Source organism: Manduca sexta, chromosome 9, assembly GCF_014839805.1.
Source record: "Manduca sexta isolate Smith_Timp_Sample1 chromosome 9, JHU_Msex_v1.0, whole genome shotgun sequence".
Classification (NCBI taxonomy): Eukaryota; Metazoa; Arthropoda; class Insecta; order Lepidoptera; family Sphingidae; genus Manduca; species Manduca sexta.
Window position 1 is genome coordinate 1,259,121 of NC_051123.1, and position 14,669 is coordinate 1,273,789.

The following is a 14,669-nucleotide window of genomic DNA, read 5'->3' on the forward strand; positions in this document are numbered from 1 at the left end:
CGCTTGTCTCTAGTGGGGTAGACAGTGTATCTGCACATTAAGATGTACTTGATCCATGATGTGAAAAAATTAAAATGGATTATCTAGTGTCCATCGTTTCGAAAAAATGTTTTAGAAGTAGTACCTAAACGTCTAAGGACTTTTCCAATAAATGCTGTATTCCAACGTTATATAATGTCTCTCTTCCTCTGACGCGAAGTGTCATCCGATTTAACATAGAAAACTGAATACCTCTCAGATATACAACGCTTATGGAGGAGGTATCGGGTAAGGTCAGATACATAAGGATGACGTATGTAAAATGACCCTAGAACTCAACGGTTCACTTCTAAAACAAGAAAATTTTAAATCGATTAATACGGGTTATTAAATCATAAAAGCATTGAAGTGGTAAATAATTACAGAGTACGAAGGGCATTATATTTATTTTGTCGACGCGTGTAAATATTTTTTTTCTTCGTCTTTAGAGGACAGGCTATAGTCTTATGACCATACTGCCTAGTCTTACGTATTTCTTTACTTCAAATTTAAATTCTTAATATATTGTCTTTCGTAAGTAGCTTGTAAATATGCGTTGGTAGAACAATTTAAAAAATAAAAAAAACGTTGATTCTTTTTTTAAATCTTAAATAACTATAATTTGTTTTTTGGTAGGTAAGCAATACCATTTATTATAATGATAAAAATAATAATCGTTTGTTTGCATTTACTCACTTACGTCATGACGGGCGGACATATTTTATTTAAACTGGTCCACAAATATTATTGCTTTTAGGATATAATGCCGCTTTGTATTGTGTACACAAATTTACCTTTTAATAATATGCATAAAAAGTTTGCCGAGCAGTCGGTAGATTGTAAAATTGGTACCAAAATGTTTTTTATATTTTTTGACATGACGGCAAAGGAAGCGAGGTTCATTCAACCTTGATGACCATGAAGAATTTATAGTTATTGGATTTTTGTAAATTAATGGGCAAATATAGTATCATAAATATTCCTAATACACTGTGTGATCGTTTGTTTTTTTTTTTCAGATGCATGCTTAACCAAAAGAGGTCCTCAGCCCGGCTACATATTCCTCTTCGATATGAGAGGAGTGCGCTTCGGGCATTTAACGCGTGTTAGTTTATCGTAAGTTGAATAAATTCTCATTTAATTTTATACTTTTTAATTTCACAATGTTGCCGTCTTTTCCATCATACATTTTACTGTATTTTAATTAAATGTATGTATAAATTGTATTAATATTTGTGTTCGTAGCTTCCAAAAGGACAGACAGAGGTAAAAGGCGTGCAAAGATTATTTTTGTAGTTTTTTTTTGTATTTTTATTTTTAGTATTATACGGTTAATAGTTCCATAATTATATTTAGTGTCTATTTTTTTTCATTGCAAATGTATGTTTTAGATCTAAATATGTATTAAGTTTTTTTTGCTGTATGTCATTAATTTCATATAAAATTTAAGTGATTTTTTTTTTAATAATTATGTACAAAAATTATCTATTCAAACATTAAAAAAGTTTATTACCCACGATGAATATTGACTAAGAAACTACTTTTAATAAAATTGACTAGGATTTTGCCGTTGTTTGCCGTATATTCAAGGAATTCTGAATTCTCCAAAATAAGATATCATCCCATTAATTCCGACTAAGAATTTAAAAAATTACGATCACTAATCAAAATATCAAGTATTCATTAATTAAAATCAAAGCTTTCAATTGCCACATTCCATTTAGCTATTCCTAGCTTAGGTGTTATAAAATATTTTTAAATTATACCAAATAATTAATTTTGAAAATACTTTCAGATCGTTAAAGAAGTTCTTCCAGTACGTGCAAGAAGCGATGCCGGTGAGGATGCGCGCCATCCATGTTTTAAACACAGAACCGGTGATGGACAAACTGATGCTACTCATCAGGCCGTTTATGGACAAAAAGTTCTTTGATATGGTGAGTTTTAACTGTTTGTTTGTGGTATATTTTGTCTATGGCAATCGAATATATTGTTCGCAAAATCTTACGTTATAGATACGTCAGTTATATATTAAAGTAAAATGTATTTTTTTTCTAACTGCGCCTATTCCACCCAAATAAGGGGATAATGCAAGATAAATACTTTAAAACATGTTAATAATATTTATTTTTCTATGGAATGCATCTACTTTAAAGCCCATTCCGGGAATAAAAAAGCCTTTAACGCTCTGAGTTAATGAAGAGTTATTTCAAGTGAAACAAGTATAAAATATAAATTTTACTTTTTCATAATATTGGTATAGTATATATAGATAGATGAAGCGTCGATAGCCTAGTTGGGTATGGAACGGACTGCGAAGACGAATGTCCGCAGGTTCAAAACTCAAGGGCACACACCTCTGACTTTTCTAAAATCATGTGAATTTATCGTTCGCTTTAACGGTGAAGGAAAACATCGTGAGGAAACCTGCACATCTGAGAAGTTCCCTATAGGAATTTCGAAGGTGTGTGAAGTCTACCAATCCGCACTAGGCCAGCGTGGTGGACTAAGGCCTAATCCCTCTCAGTAGTAGAGGAGGCCCGTACTCAGCAGTGGGCAAGTATATAATACAGGGCGGATATTATTATTATATATAGATAGATAGATCATGGTTTTATTTTAATTACCGACATTACCGAGTTGCACAAGTCACCATTAATGTTTCAACATGCAGAAAATATAATAATTATTCTGAACGGAAAGTTAACCTATGCAGCCAGCTAGTATTGTTTATTTTATGTTGACCGGCATAATTACACTGAATCCTATATCCTTCAAAATTAACCCAACAGTGCTTGTCAGTGGCGGCCATGGGGTGGGGGGGGGGGGGAGTGGGGAGCGTACCGGAAAATGCACCACACTTATAAAGTACGCACGCGTTGCCTTGGAAGACCTTTTTTTAATATATTACTTACAACACTTTAAATCGGAGAGGTTTTGTGCTTTGCTCGGGGCCTTGCGTCGATTTTTTTTTGTTATAATGATTTTTAAATGTTTTTAAGACATGATTATACTGTGCATGCCTAGGGTTGCCATCACCTTAATTACCGACGCCCGATAACACTGCAAAAATTCCGGAAATTTGGGCGAAATATGGGTTTTTCCTGGACAACTCTGAAAAATATTTTTGGCAACAAAAACATCGTTTTAATTTTTTATTTTTATTCATTTATACATGCGGGTTATTATGAATGAATTTTTTACTAAGATTTATTTCAATTAATCGCTTATCTATAAAAAAAAAATTATTTCCCCCTGACAACAAGTGTCCGGGTTTGACGCGACACATTTTAAAAACCCTTGTCGGACAGCCCCAAGATGCCCTTCAAACTAGGACTAATCCGGGAAAATTCCGGACGGGTGGCAGCCCTACGTATGCCCAATAATTGTAAGTGCACTGTGTAAATCCAAACTTTGCAATACTCACACATATATTAAGTAATTAATTATGTACGTAATAAATCATGTTGTTCATAAAGATATGCAAAAATTTGATAAATTATATCATGATTCGTGAAAGAGAAACAGGATATAACGCCAGTATCTCATTAATATTTATTATATTAAATCAAGTTAAATATGATCTATCAGTTTTACTTATGAAAAATTCACAAATCATACTTAAACTATAAATTTACTCGATCAGCTGTAAGTCAAAACCCGCCATCTTGCTTCTCAATAAGGTTTAAATTAGGAAACTGATGATATTTTTGACAGCTATTTAAGCAATTCGCAACAACATCTTAACGCTAAAACAAGTTTATAAGTAAAACGGTATGTAACTAACAATCAGTTGCCACATGTATGTAATAGCATCAATTGAGATCAGCTCAATAGCTTGACTGATTCCATTTTTGATGTGTCTAACTATCAGGGCTAGGTTTGTAACAAAAAAAAAATGAAAATTTGGATGATATTTTTTTTGACATGCCATTTGTACCTAGCTTCTAAAAGGAGTAACTAATGAATGGTGACCAACGTCGGTCGACAATTGTGCCGGACAGGCCAAAATATATTATGATTAGCCAGAAGTAATAGGACTACTTGCTAGCTATTCTTAATAGACTCCTTTTATTATTTTGGTACAATTTTATATAATAGTTTAAAAAGACAAGGTCTGCAATTCGAAAATTTTGTTATTAAATTTTACCTTTTAAAAATCCATTTATTAACTCACGAAATCTCAACATTCCAGCTAAAATTCCACCATAAAAACGAAGACATGGAGAAGTTCTACGAGACGGTGATACCCAGGTCTTCGCTCCCCCCGGACCACGGCGGCACGCTCCCCGACACCCAGACCCTGCACAAGAAATGCATGCAGCAGCTACAACTCCTGGAGCCGTACTTCAAGGCTGAAGAGGAGCAGAGGATCAACGCTCTGCCAGATAAGAAACGAGAGAAGGCCATGGAGAAAGCCTTTAAGAATTTGGACATAGATTAATTTTGGTTTATGTAAACATACGGTGATGTTTTCGCGCCAACTTTTCTATAAGCATATTTAATAGGCAATCGCTAATCTGTCTTAACGGCAGAGTTGTATTTCGTGCGCGGTACGTCCGCTCTGAGGACCCAAGTTTGAATCCCAGGTCGGGCATATATATTATTTTTTTTGCTCAATATCAGCTCGGGTCCTGCAGTGCCCGATACGAATATAGGCTCGCCCTCAAACACATCACGAGGACACTCATGGCGAAAAATGGGTTCGGTTGTAACTCTGCCTACAATTTGAGGGATAAAAGGTGATGCGTAATATCTTTATTAATATTGGATTAATACTGCATAATAATGGCAGTGTGAGGTGCGATTGTTATATCCATCCAGCTTTGTAAGTCGAAAGAAATCTCAGGTATTATAAATCCTACAACGTATTTAATGAAGTTTCTTTGTTAGATATGGTAGGAAGGTACTCTTACAATTTTCGGGGACATCTTACAATTTTTAGGTTTGAGAGTGGCTAAGAAAAGCGGCAAATAAATTGCTGTTGGTAGGATATATTTTATATCCGCTCGGATAGCAACCACCGTACACAAACTGTTAAAACACGCCATAGTGGCCCACATAAGTGTCGCGTTTCGGGATCAGCCTGCGTATATCCGGTTCCAACAGACCGGCATAATTGTGTCGACTGCCGAGCGGTAATCTCTCGTCAGTCGACATTCTATCGGACCCCACTCCACTTACCATTAGGTGTAATGGGATCGCATTGTCATGACCATAAAAATAAACTCAGCGATTGAAGTACCCGAACAAGTTGGCCGCAATTATCGCTCGTATGTTCCTGGTTTTAGCATATGTTATTGAATGCATTTCGTACATTTAAAATGAAAGCTTGGTGTTTGTAGATTTATTGTTGCGTTAGTAAATATGTTCATGTCGATAACATGCTAATGTAGAAAATGTCGGATTAAAAAATATGTGTGTCGGACGCGTATTTAGGAAAAACAGTTCCTTGGTGAGAATAGCGAAAAATAAAAAGCGGAATAATGTTTTCACTTTTTATGGAACATAGACGTAGTAAAAAAAAAAATATATATGACCTATTTTTTTTTGCCAAATCCTAAATAAGCGCCTGACACAATAATACATTATAATTGTAATGTTTGTTCGTAGTAGATATTTAGCAGTTCGGACTCGTCTTTTTTATCGACATACTTCCTAATAATACGAAAAGTCTGTGATTGGCAGCTCTCAGAAAATGTGATTATTATTATTAATATATAAATAAATAGCTTGTTGTGTTTAGAAAACAATAGTGTAAACGTTTTGAAAATGCTTACCCATGCTGTGATTAATAAAAAGTACTATTTCATAATTAGCGGTCGTGCTGGCAACACAGTAGCCGGCTAAGTTTATTATAAAAATGGTATATTCTTTTTTTGAATCGTTATGGTAGTTTCGTACAAATTCTAGAATAGTTTTTTTTCCTTTAGGGGCAATAAATATTTTTTACTTTAATACCTTTTCATAATAAATGCTATTACTTTTGTATTGAAGAATAGTAGAATGAAAATTAATGATTGTATTCAAATCGGTCAATGTACTACACAAATTCTAAATGTTATTAGTGTATAAAAATTGTGAACTTCTATAAATCCTTTATATCTCACTGTATGTGAAAATAATGTCAATATCTAAAGATAATGTTATCGCAGTTTGCTGTTGGGCAAGATTATTTAGCAAAGTTATATTAAGAAATTATCGTGCTGATATAAAATTGGCACATTATCAAATTACCTTAATTAAAGCAATTATTTTGTAAAAATAATATTTTGTCATAAAAATATCCTGATCCAAAAGCAATCAAGAATAATTCACAATTATATGTGAATTATTCGTAATCACTATAAAACTATATAAGTTCAGGTTATGTGAGCAAAGATTTAATTACTTAGATAAATTGTTAAGAAGCTATTCCTTGCTTTTAAAACTGTATTTAAATGGAGCCGTTTGGTCAGTTGACTGTTGGCTCAAGCTATGCAAATAGATTATAGTAAATATCTAAACGTCCTATTACGTTTATGGCGTTAATGTCACTACATGTAGGTATTTAAACAAGTATTAAGATTATTCAAGTTTATATATGACAAGTGTCGGGATCTGATTAGAGGTAACGATTTTGTCTATGTGGTATACATTATAAATAAAAAGTACAAAATTCGTAATATCTGTATTGACTATGTAGAATGCATATTTTTCTTATATTTCTTTATTTACTGTTGACTATAATATCTCAGAATGGAGACAGTTTTCCATACCATAACTATGTTGATTAAGTACAGAATATTTGTACAAAATAGATCAACGTCGCACAAGGGCCTTATTCTGTATGATACTGTAAACGCGTAATGCGGCCGTGTCATATCTTCGTGAAATTCACGTGGAATGGTATCCTGTATGCCAATTTCTATTGTAAACATGACGCGGTGCATTACGCCAGTCAAAATAACGTGTGGGGTGGAGAATAAGGCCCCAGCTTTCCTTTACGTAGGACGATAATGGTGCCAACTAATGGTCAAATTATACAAAGAATAGTAAAAGGGGACGCAATGACTAGTAAAGGACTGACATTAAAAAGTGGAGGCGGATGAACTCGGCCTTTCATGATACTTTATAACTGATTTTATTTATTAATCATTTTATTATAACTATTATTAAAATTAGGTGGGGCTACAGAATGAAAAAACTATAAAATATTAATCTGTCATTACCTACTGTATCAGGCGATGGTTAAAAAAATCTAGTAGTCGTTATTTCTTCCATCAAAATAAAATCCGTAGATTCTGAGAGTCAGTTCGTACAAAAAAATTGCAAATTAATATGAGTGCAATTAAATTATTGACACTGAATAAAATATGAAAAATAATATGATAGACTGTAATCTATTTTTCCCGTTTTCATTTACGTCTGCCTCTATTTTAAGTACCCGTAATAGTCAACATGAAGGTGACGCGATATCGACTTATTTTGGAGTATTGTTGCCGCATCGTTTGACTATTATCTTCCCCAAGATATCTCTTAATTTCAGGGGAAAATGGACATAATTGTTATTAATTTAATTGTTAACGTTTCCACATTCTTTAGTTAGGATGTTAGGTAATTATTCGCAATTTTGTCATTAGAGCTAGGTGGTGGTAATGTACTTAGCCTTTTGTATATTTAAGAAATTATATATAGCTTGGGCGCTGTCTGAATTATGCCGGAGCCATTTTAAATTTATCGCGCTGAATATGACATCAACGAATTAATGAAATTATACAGTAAATGTAGTAGATGCATTCTCTAACATTCAACCATTGAGAGATCTAGAAATAGATAACGACAACAATAAATTATAATGAAATTTCGATCAAGTGGCTTATAGGCCTCGTGACTAGTCATCACATTTGACTCGTCATCATACTTATGTTTCATATTGATAAATGCCGTTAGACCATAGTGGCCCCGGCATAATTGAGAAATTGATGTTTGTCGTTTAATTTATATGTTTAAAGATTTTTGATGTGATGGTGTAGATTGTATAACTGTAAGAAACTTGTGCAATGCTAGGAGACTAATAAGTTTCAGTTTGTGGCAAGTTTTATATTTTATAAATTCAGTCTGGCAATGTTATAAATATGATTCACATCTTTAAAAATACTAATAGTAATCCTATTCCGTTTTTGATTGATTTTTTTTTTAAAAGATTTGTCGGGATTAAGTGGTAGACATTTTTATAGAACTTTAAGTTTTTGTGTCTATACGTGTATATCTGAACGTAACCTACGTTTTGTTGGTTCGAAGAGCCGTTAATTGTGATTTTAGATTACAAATTATATTAGTTATTTGTAAAATTGAGTTTTTTTGTCATTTCCTTTCTGTACATTGCGTCATCATCATCATCATTATTTCAGCCGGGAATCGTTCACTGCTGGGCGTAGGCCTCCCCCAGTGAGCGCCACAGGGACCGGTTCTGGGCCGCCCTTATCCATCAGACTCCGGCGACCCTCACCAGATCGTCGGTAAATTGCGTATGAATTATATAAACGCTTTTGTACAAAAAATATATAGCCTTTGTTCGCAATAGCCCCTTTTAGTCTTTATAATAATAATAATAATAATATCAGCCCTGTATTATATACTTGCCCACTGCTGAGCACGGGCCTCCTCTACTACTGAGAGGGAGGGTTTACTATGATAAAAATATGTAAATGGAATTAAGTATAATTGATATAAAATTACTCACTCTATTATCAAAATATTTGTATGAATTTCGTGGTTTAAACACCTTTTGCATATAAACTTACAAAGCCCTTTGAAAAACAACTAGCTGAACTCATGCTTCATAAACAGAAACATATAACGAGTTTAAAATGTCTGTACAGAATATGTATATAGTGAAATTAAAAATAATCTTGGAATTAATAAAAAAAAATCGTATAGATAAGTAAAACACAAATTCCAAAAGTATAAGCGCATTGATCTTCAAATAATCTATTCTCGAATTATGTCAAAAATGTATTTAATCACATTTCATAAAAAGCCCTATCTCAGAAGCTTAACAATAAAATCACGTAAACGATATACGAATATAGTATTTTTTGTGAAATAGTAGAAAAAAATAATACGCTGGCAACTGGAATTAACTGTCAAATCGTAACCGCCGTTACCGAACACCTGCTTCCTGTTTTGTTTACAATTATCGAAGGAATATATTGAATTAAATGTGCTTCTAATTCATAAGTTATGAATTAAAAAGTATAGTGTATGTACTGCTAAACGATTAAATGGATATTTTAATAGTGATAGATGTAATGATCCTGACGTATTTAAGGTAAATTGCTAAAGTATTTTCGCCAAACTTAACGTTTGCTCGAGATGGTTTATAATATTTTTTTATATCATATTGAAGGGACTTCCCATCAAGTAAACCGTAAAATATCATTTATAGTAGATACCTAGCAAGAAATTTATGAAAGGGCATCGCAGTGCCCTTTAAATATAATGCATTAATTGGTATGTTTTGCGTCATCCAATTAATATTAATTAGATTATCGACAGTTCCTTTTATAACCGTAACATAATAATAGAATTCACCGGGCAAATTGTTCGGTAAAATTATCGCAAAATCATAATGGAATAGAAATTCGATAGACTTGATGTTTTAATTTTTTTCATTTTATTTTGTATTAAGTAACTAAATTTAATGTCAAGCAATGACATAAATTTTATTGTAGTTCAGTGAAGGTCAGGGTCAACAATTAAACACACATCACCCCTTTCCTCCAAAGGATTGGGCAGAGGTGTAATCAGGCCACTCTCTTTTCATCCTATGTGTATGATGAAAGGAGAGTGGCCTGTTGTAAAATGGTGCCAGCTTATCAAAATATTGGGTACAAATTTTAGACTCCAGGCCCATATTGTGCAGAAAAACTGAATATCACATTGCCCAATCTGGGATTCAAATATGGGACTTAGGGATAATAGTTGTACTCTGCAAGCAACACAACTATGATACAAAGTCTGTTAGAATTAATTATTAAATAATGAGTAGTTTAAGTAAACAATAGTTGCTCAAGCTTCTCTAGAAAGAGCTGTTTAACTCGTTTGCGGATGTTGCAAGTGTGTTGTAGGGCGTTGCAAGGGATTTACATGCTAAATTAAATTGAATATATCAAATAAAGAAATAACCTTTATTCAGAAATAGGGCCAAGAATATATTATTAATAATTTGGTATTAATAAAGAATATTCGAATTAATCTGCATTAATACAACAATACTTCGTAATATACTATTTTGTAAAACATTATATAAAGAATATATATTATTTTGTATAATAATTATTTAATATAGGCTTTATTTGATACTAGCTTTTCCTTGAGGCTGCACCTGCTTAAAAATCATCTTTAAACAGAAAATCATTAGTTAAATTACTACTTATCAATATATAATATACACCTTATATTTTATAATCACTTGCACTTCAGATTTATATTCCATAGAGACTGATTCACAATGTTTAAGTAAACATTGCCAACCAAATAATATTTATTACTCATATGTTTACCATTTATTCAGGAGCTTGGCTTTTTATTTGGTTACCTAATATTATATTCCACAGTTAGTGTTAAATAGGCCCATTGTCTATAACTTGATAAATCAGATCTTAATCTATGACCATGAGCATCAAAATCAATTAACTTGGTGAATATAATTCATATAATGAATCAAAACAACAAATAGCGGGGCTAGCCTAGTTGGGTGTGGAACGGACTGCCATGCCGAGACAAATTTCTGTTGCTTTATGAAGCTGCCTACACACCGCTGACTTTTTTTAAAATGATCTGTTTATTCTTGGTGAATTATCGCTTGTTATAACAGTGAAGGAAAACATCTTGACAAATCATCTATAACAATTTTGAGGATGTGTAAAGTTCACCAATCCGCAGTAGGCCAGTGTAGTGGACTAAGGACTAATCCCTTTCAGTAGTAGAGGAGGCCGGTGCCCAGCAGTGGGACAGTATATAATACAGGGCTGATGTTATTGTTTATTATAATAAAAACAAAGTTAGCTTTATTGCAAATAAGTAATTGTGCAAGACTTCTGCCATTCTTCTTAAAATTGTTTGTTTATTTTTCAGAATAACATGGACTCTATAGACAACAATCAATTCGAAGTTAAGGCTATAAACAGTAAACGGAAGCTAACGCCAAGCACCAACGTGTACCTGAACCCTGCATTAGATCTCCTAGCCAATGAGGATCCTATGTGCAACACAGCCATGGAAATAGTACCGAACAAGAAACGGAAACAAATGAAGACTAATATTGCTGCTTTCGAGAATACGGCTCTCGATCTGGGGATCAGTAAAGAAGCAGTGAACGAATTTTTGGTAAAAGAACTAAATAATGTGCGGAGGAATTGCAAATTTGGTGATACAGAGACAATTGATGAACCGGTGATAGCAAGTATTGATAGCAATAAGACTTGTCAGTCAAATGATGTGATTGATGACACTAATGAAAATATTGACAATACAGAACCTATTTATGCTAATATAAGTACTGCAGATACGAAAAGCTGTGTTACAGACTGTGTACAAAGTAATCCATCTCAAACAATGTATGATGAAAATGTGATTGCAAATTACACAGAAGGTAGTGAAATGGATTCTGGAATATCAATATTGGAAAAACATGTTAATCCTGATACAGCTGCAGATATTTCAAATATTACAAAGATAGAAACTAATATCACTAATCACATATTTATTAACAATCCAAATAATGTAAGCTTAAGTTTTATAGACAGACTGACATTAGATTCACCAAATGTTTCAAACCAATCTTTATATTTAGATGATGACCTCAATGAAAGCAACATTATGGAAATAAAAACAATTACAGTGATCACGAAAAAACGACAAACTTCACAGAAAATGAACACGAATCCATTCTTAGATCCTAATTTAAACATTGACTATGATCCTGGAGTGAAACAAAACCCGTTTTTGGAACTGCCAGAGCCAGAATACAGTGTAGAGGCTATGAACAGACCTGTTGAAACTCAAATTCCACATATAAGCAATATTGTACCGAGACAATTGTTTACTGGAGATACAAACAGTACTATATCTACTGTTAATGAATCTTCTATGAATGGAGAAAGCAATGAGTATGAAAATATTGATGGATACAGATCAGAGAGTCCAGTATATGAAAATGTTATCGAAGATGACATAGCATTCGACAAACAAAGTAAAATCCTAGGATGTGATGTCTCAAGATTCACAGCAGCTGATATTATGAATCTAAATAAATTCAGTGGTCAAGCAAACAGTTCAAATGATTCTAATGACAGCAGAAAAGACTTGAAGAACATATTCAAAGTTGGAAAACTATCGAAGAAAGTCTTCAAAACTTTAAAAAAGACTTTTAAAACTGATAAACCTGAGCATAATGTTACTTTGAATCCATATGAAGTACCAAGGAAACCACCAAAGCAGAAAGCTAGTCCAAAAGATGCTGGTATTGAAAACCCAGGATTAAACTTGGACAATTCGGATGAAATAGAAGTGGAAGAGGTATATGATGAGGAACATGAGTATGAAACAATAAAAACAATTCGGAATACACGACTAAATGCAAATGTCACTCCATTAAGAGAAAGGACTAATGAAATACAGGATGTTTCACAAAATAAAGTTCATACACCTGGGAAGAAAGTCAGGTTTGACTCGACATTGAATCAAGAGAAAGTAATCACAGGAGATAGCTTCGATTACGACGTCCAAAGTCCAGGGTTCGATGCGAAAATCGACAAATATCATGATGAATTGGAAAACTGTATTAATGAAAGAAAGATTTTACAGCAAAATATGTAAGATTTGATCATAATTCGGTATCAAAATACCCATTACGCACCTAAGATTTTAATTAATTTATATCTTTGAAAAATATTTGTTTTTATTTGTATATAATGCACGAGACGGTAAAGTAAGCTTTTGTTTACATAAACAATACATAGATGGCGTTGTTTTGATATATCTATGATCTCCATTAATACCACCGTAATAAAAATTAAGTTTAATAATAATTATTTTTGTTTACGTCCTCGCACGTAATAATTACCTATTAATAATTTTAATGTCATTTTTACATTGTTAAGAGGCTCAATGTGAACCAAATCTTGCCAAAACCTAAAATGATATCTAAAGTTACATCCATTTAATTTTGTTTAGATTAGTAGTTAGTAATAAATCTGTGATTATGAATAATAAGTATGCTATTCGATGAAGTTTTGTCTAACATGCCGCGATTTTCAAGTTTATATTTTTTACACTATTTTTAAATCTTATTTGTATTTTTTACTTTGCGTATTAAGTTATGTAATGATATTTAAGCTATTGTATGTATATTTTGACGTACGTGCATAATTGTTTTAGGAATCACTGTTTTTGTTTACTGAACGCACTCATACGAGTATACGGGCGTGTGCGAACACAATACGTTCCGATATTTGAAGCGTACTATTAATTTATACACTCATTCACGCCTTTTATCCTTAGGGGTAGGCAGAAGCGCAACTGGTGCACTGTGTTTCCGCTGTGTATTCCGTTCCATGATGTGGGGGCGATATTATTATCGGGCACAAATTCTAGACTCCAGGCTGATACACGAACAACCCAATATCACTGTCCGTCCCGGGAATCGTACCCGAGACCCCAGTACTCCAGTACCGTAATACAACTACGCTGAGGCAGTCTATAACCAACGTATTAATTTATAACCGAAGCTAACGTCCATTTAAAATATAAATATTACTTATGTACTTAATTTTTTATATCTAAGTCAATTAATTTATTTTATTTAATATGTACTAATAAGTCTTATTATTTTACTAGCTGACCCGACAGACGTTGTCCCGTCTTAACTATGAATTTGCAGCGCGCATTCTGTCAATCGCTGAAATTAACTTTTCTTAAATTTTCTAACGTTCCGCTCAACGTCCTTAATTTTTTCTTTTATAAGATCCTTCTCCTGACAATAACAAACACACAAAAAAAAAATAGTGTAATCGGTCCAGCCGTTCACGCGTGATGGCGTGACCAAGGGAAATAGGGATTCATTTTTATATATATAGATATTAACACGAGAAGTTACATAAAATCTTGCCTGTAATTATTTTAATAAACACTTTGTATTAATTATTTGTTTTAATATCCTTCCTCATACCGATAGTCCTTTGCACTGAATGCACGCCCATGCACAGGGGACATTTGTCGCGGCCCTAGGCACCCAGGTCAGAGTGTATACCTCATGGTTGTGACTACACATTGAGGCTTATGAGGGCTTGCGATCATTTCCCTGTCTTCTCCCCTCCACCCATACTAAGAGGCTTCCTTTTCCTTCTCCCACACTTCCTTCCCCAGTTATCCACTCCCAACTTTGCTCCAGGCACCTGCAGTCGCTTAGTTCGAAAAATTTCTTGAGTGGAGACCACGTACCGGCAAACGCAGCATTAGACTTCCTTTTACAAAGTGAATAGACGTCTTTGTAAAGGTCGCTGGATTACACTGGATGCAGGCCGCATTTGACAGAATTGGAAATCTTTAGGGAATACCAAACAATACCTTGTAATTCAAGGTGTTGGATGATGTCTACTGTTTAT

General features: G+C 33.4%; 2 protein-coding genes across 3 annotated transcripts in view; both read left to right on the top strand.

The window, feature by feature from the left end:
- The window catches only part of LOC115455643 (alpha-tocopherol transfer protein-like), a 40,062-nt gene extending 32,921 nt beyond the window's left edge, over window positions 1-7,141 (top strand). Inside the window, exons 3-5 of the mRNA XM_030184290.2 lie at window positions 1,038-1,134; window positions 1,814-1,955; window positions 4,214-7,141. Of these exons, the coding sequence (XP_030040150.1) occupies window positions 1,038-1,134; window positions 1,814-1,955; window positions 4,214-4,462 (488 nt within the window). The 3' untranslated portion in view covers window positions 4,463-7,141. The remainder of the gene's footprint in view (window positions 1-1,037; window positions 1,135-1,813; window positions 1,956-4,213) is intronic.
- Window positions 7,142-8,174: 1,033 nt separating this feature from the next.
- Window positions 8,175-14,205, top strand: LOC115455641. Of its 2 annotated transcripts, none has more exons than XM_030184288.2 (2): window positions 8,175-8,519; window positions 11,140-14,205. In XM_030184288.2, the coding sequence occupies exon 2, from the start codon at window positions 11,146-11,148 to the stop codon at window positions 12,880-12,882; it is 1,737 nt and encodes a 578-aa protein (XP_030040148.2). In that variant the 5' UTR covers window positions 8,175-8,519; window positions 11,140-11,145; the 3' UTR covers window positions 12,883-14,205. The 2 variants fall into 2 exon arrangements, with proteins under 2 accessions (XP_030040148.2, XP_030040147.2); XM_030184287.2 differs by lacking the exon at window positions 8,175-8,519 and adding an exon at window positions 8,959-9,331.
- The last annotated feature ends 464 nt before the right edge of the window (window positions 14,206-14,669 follow it).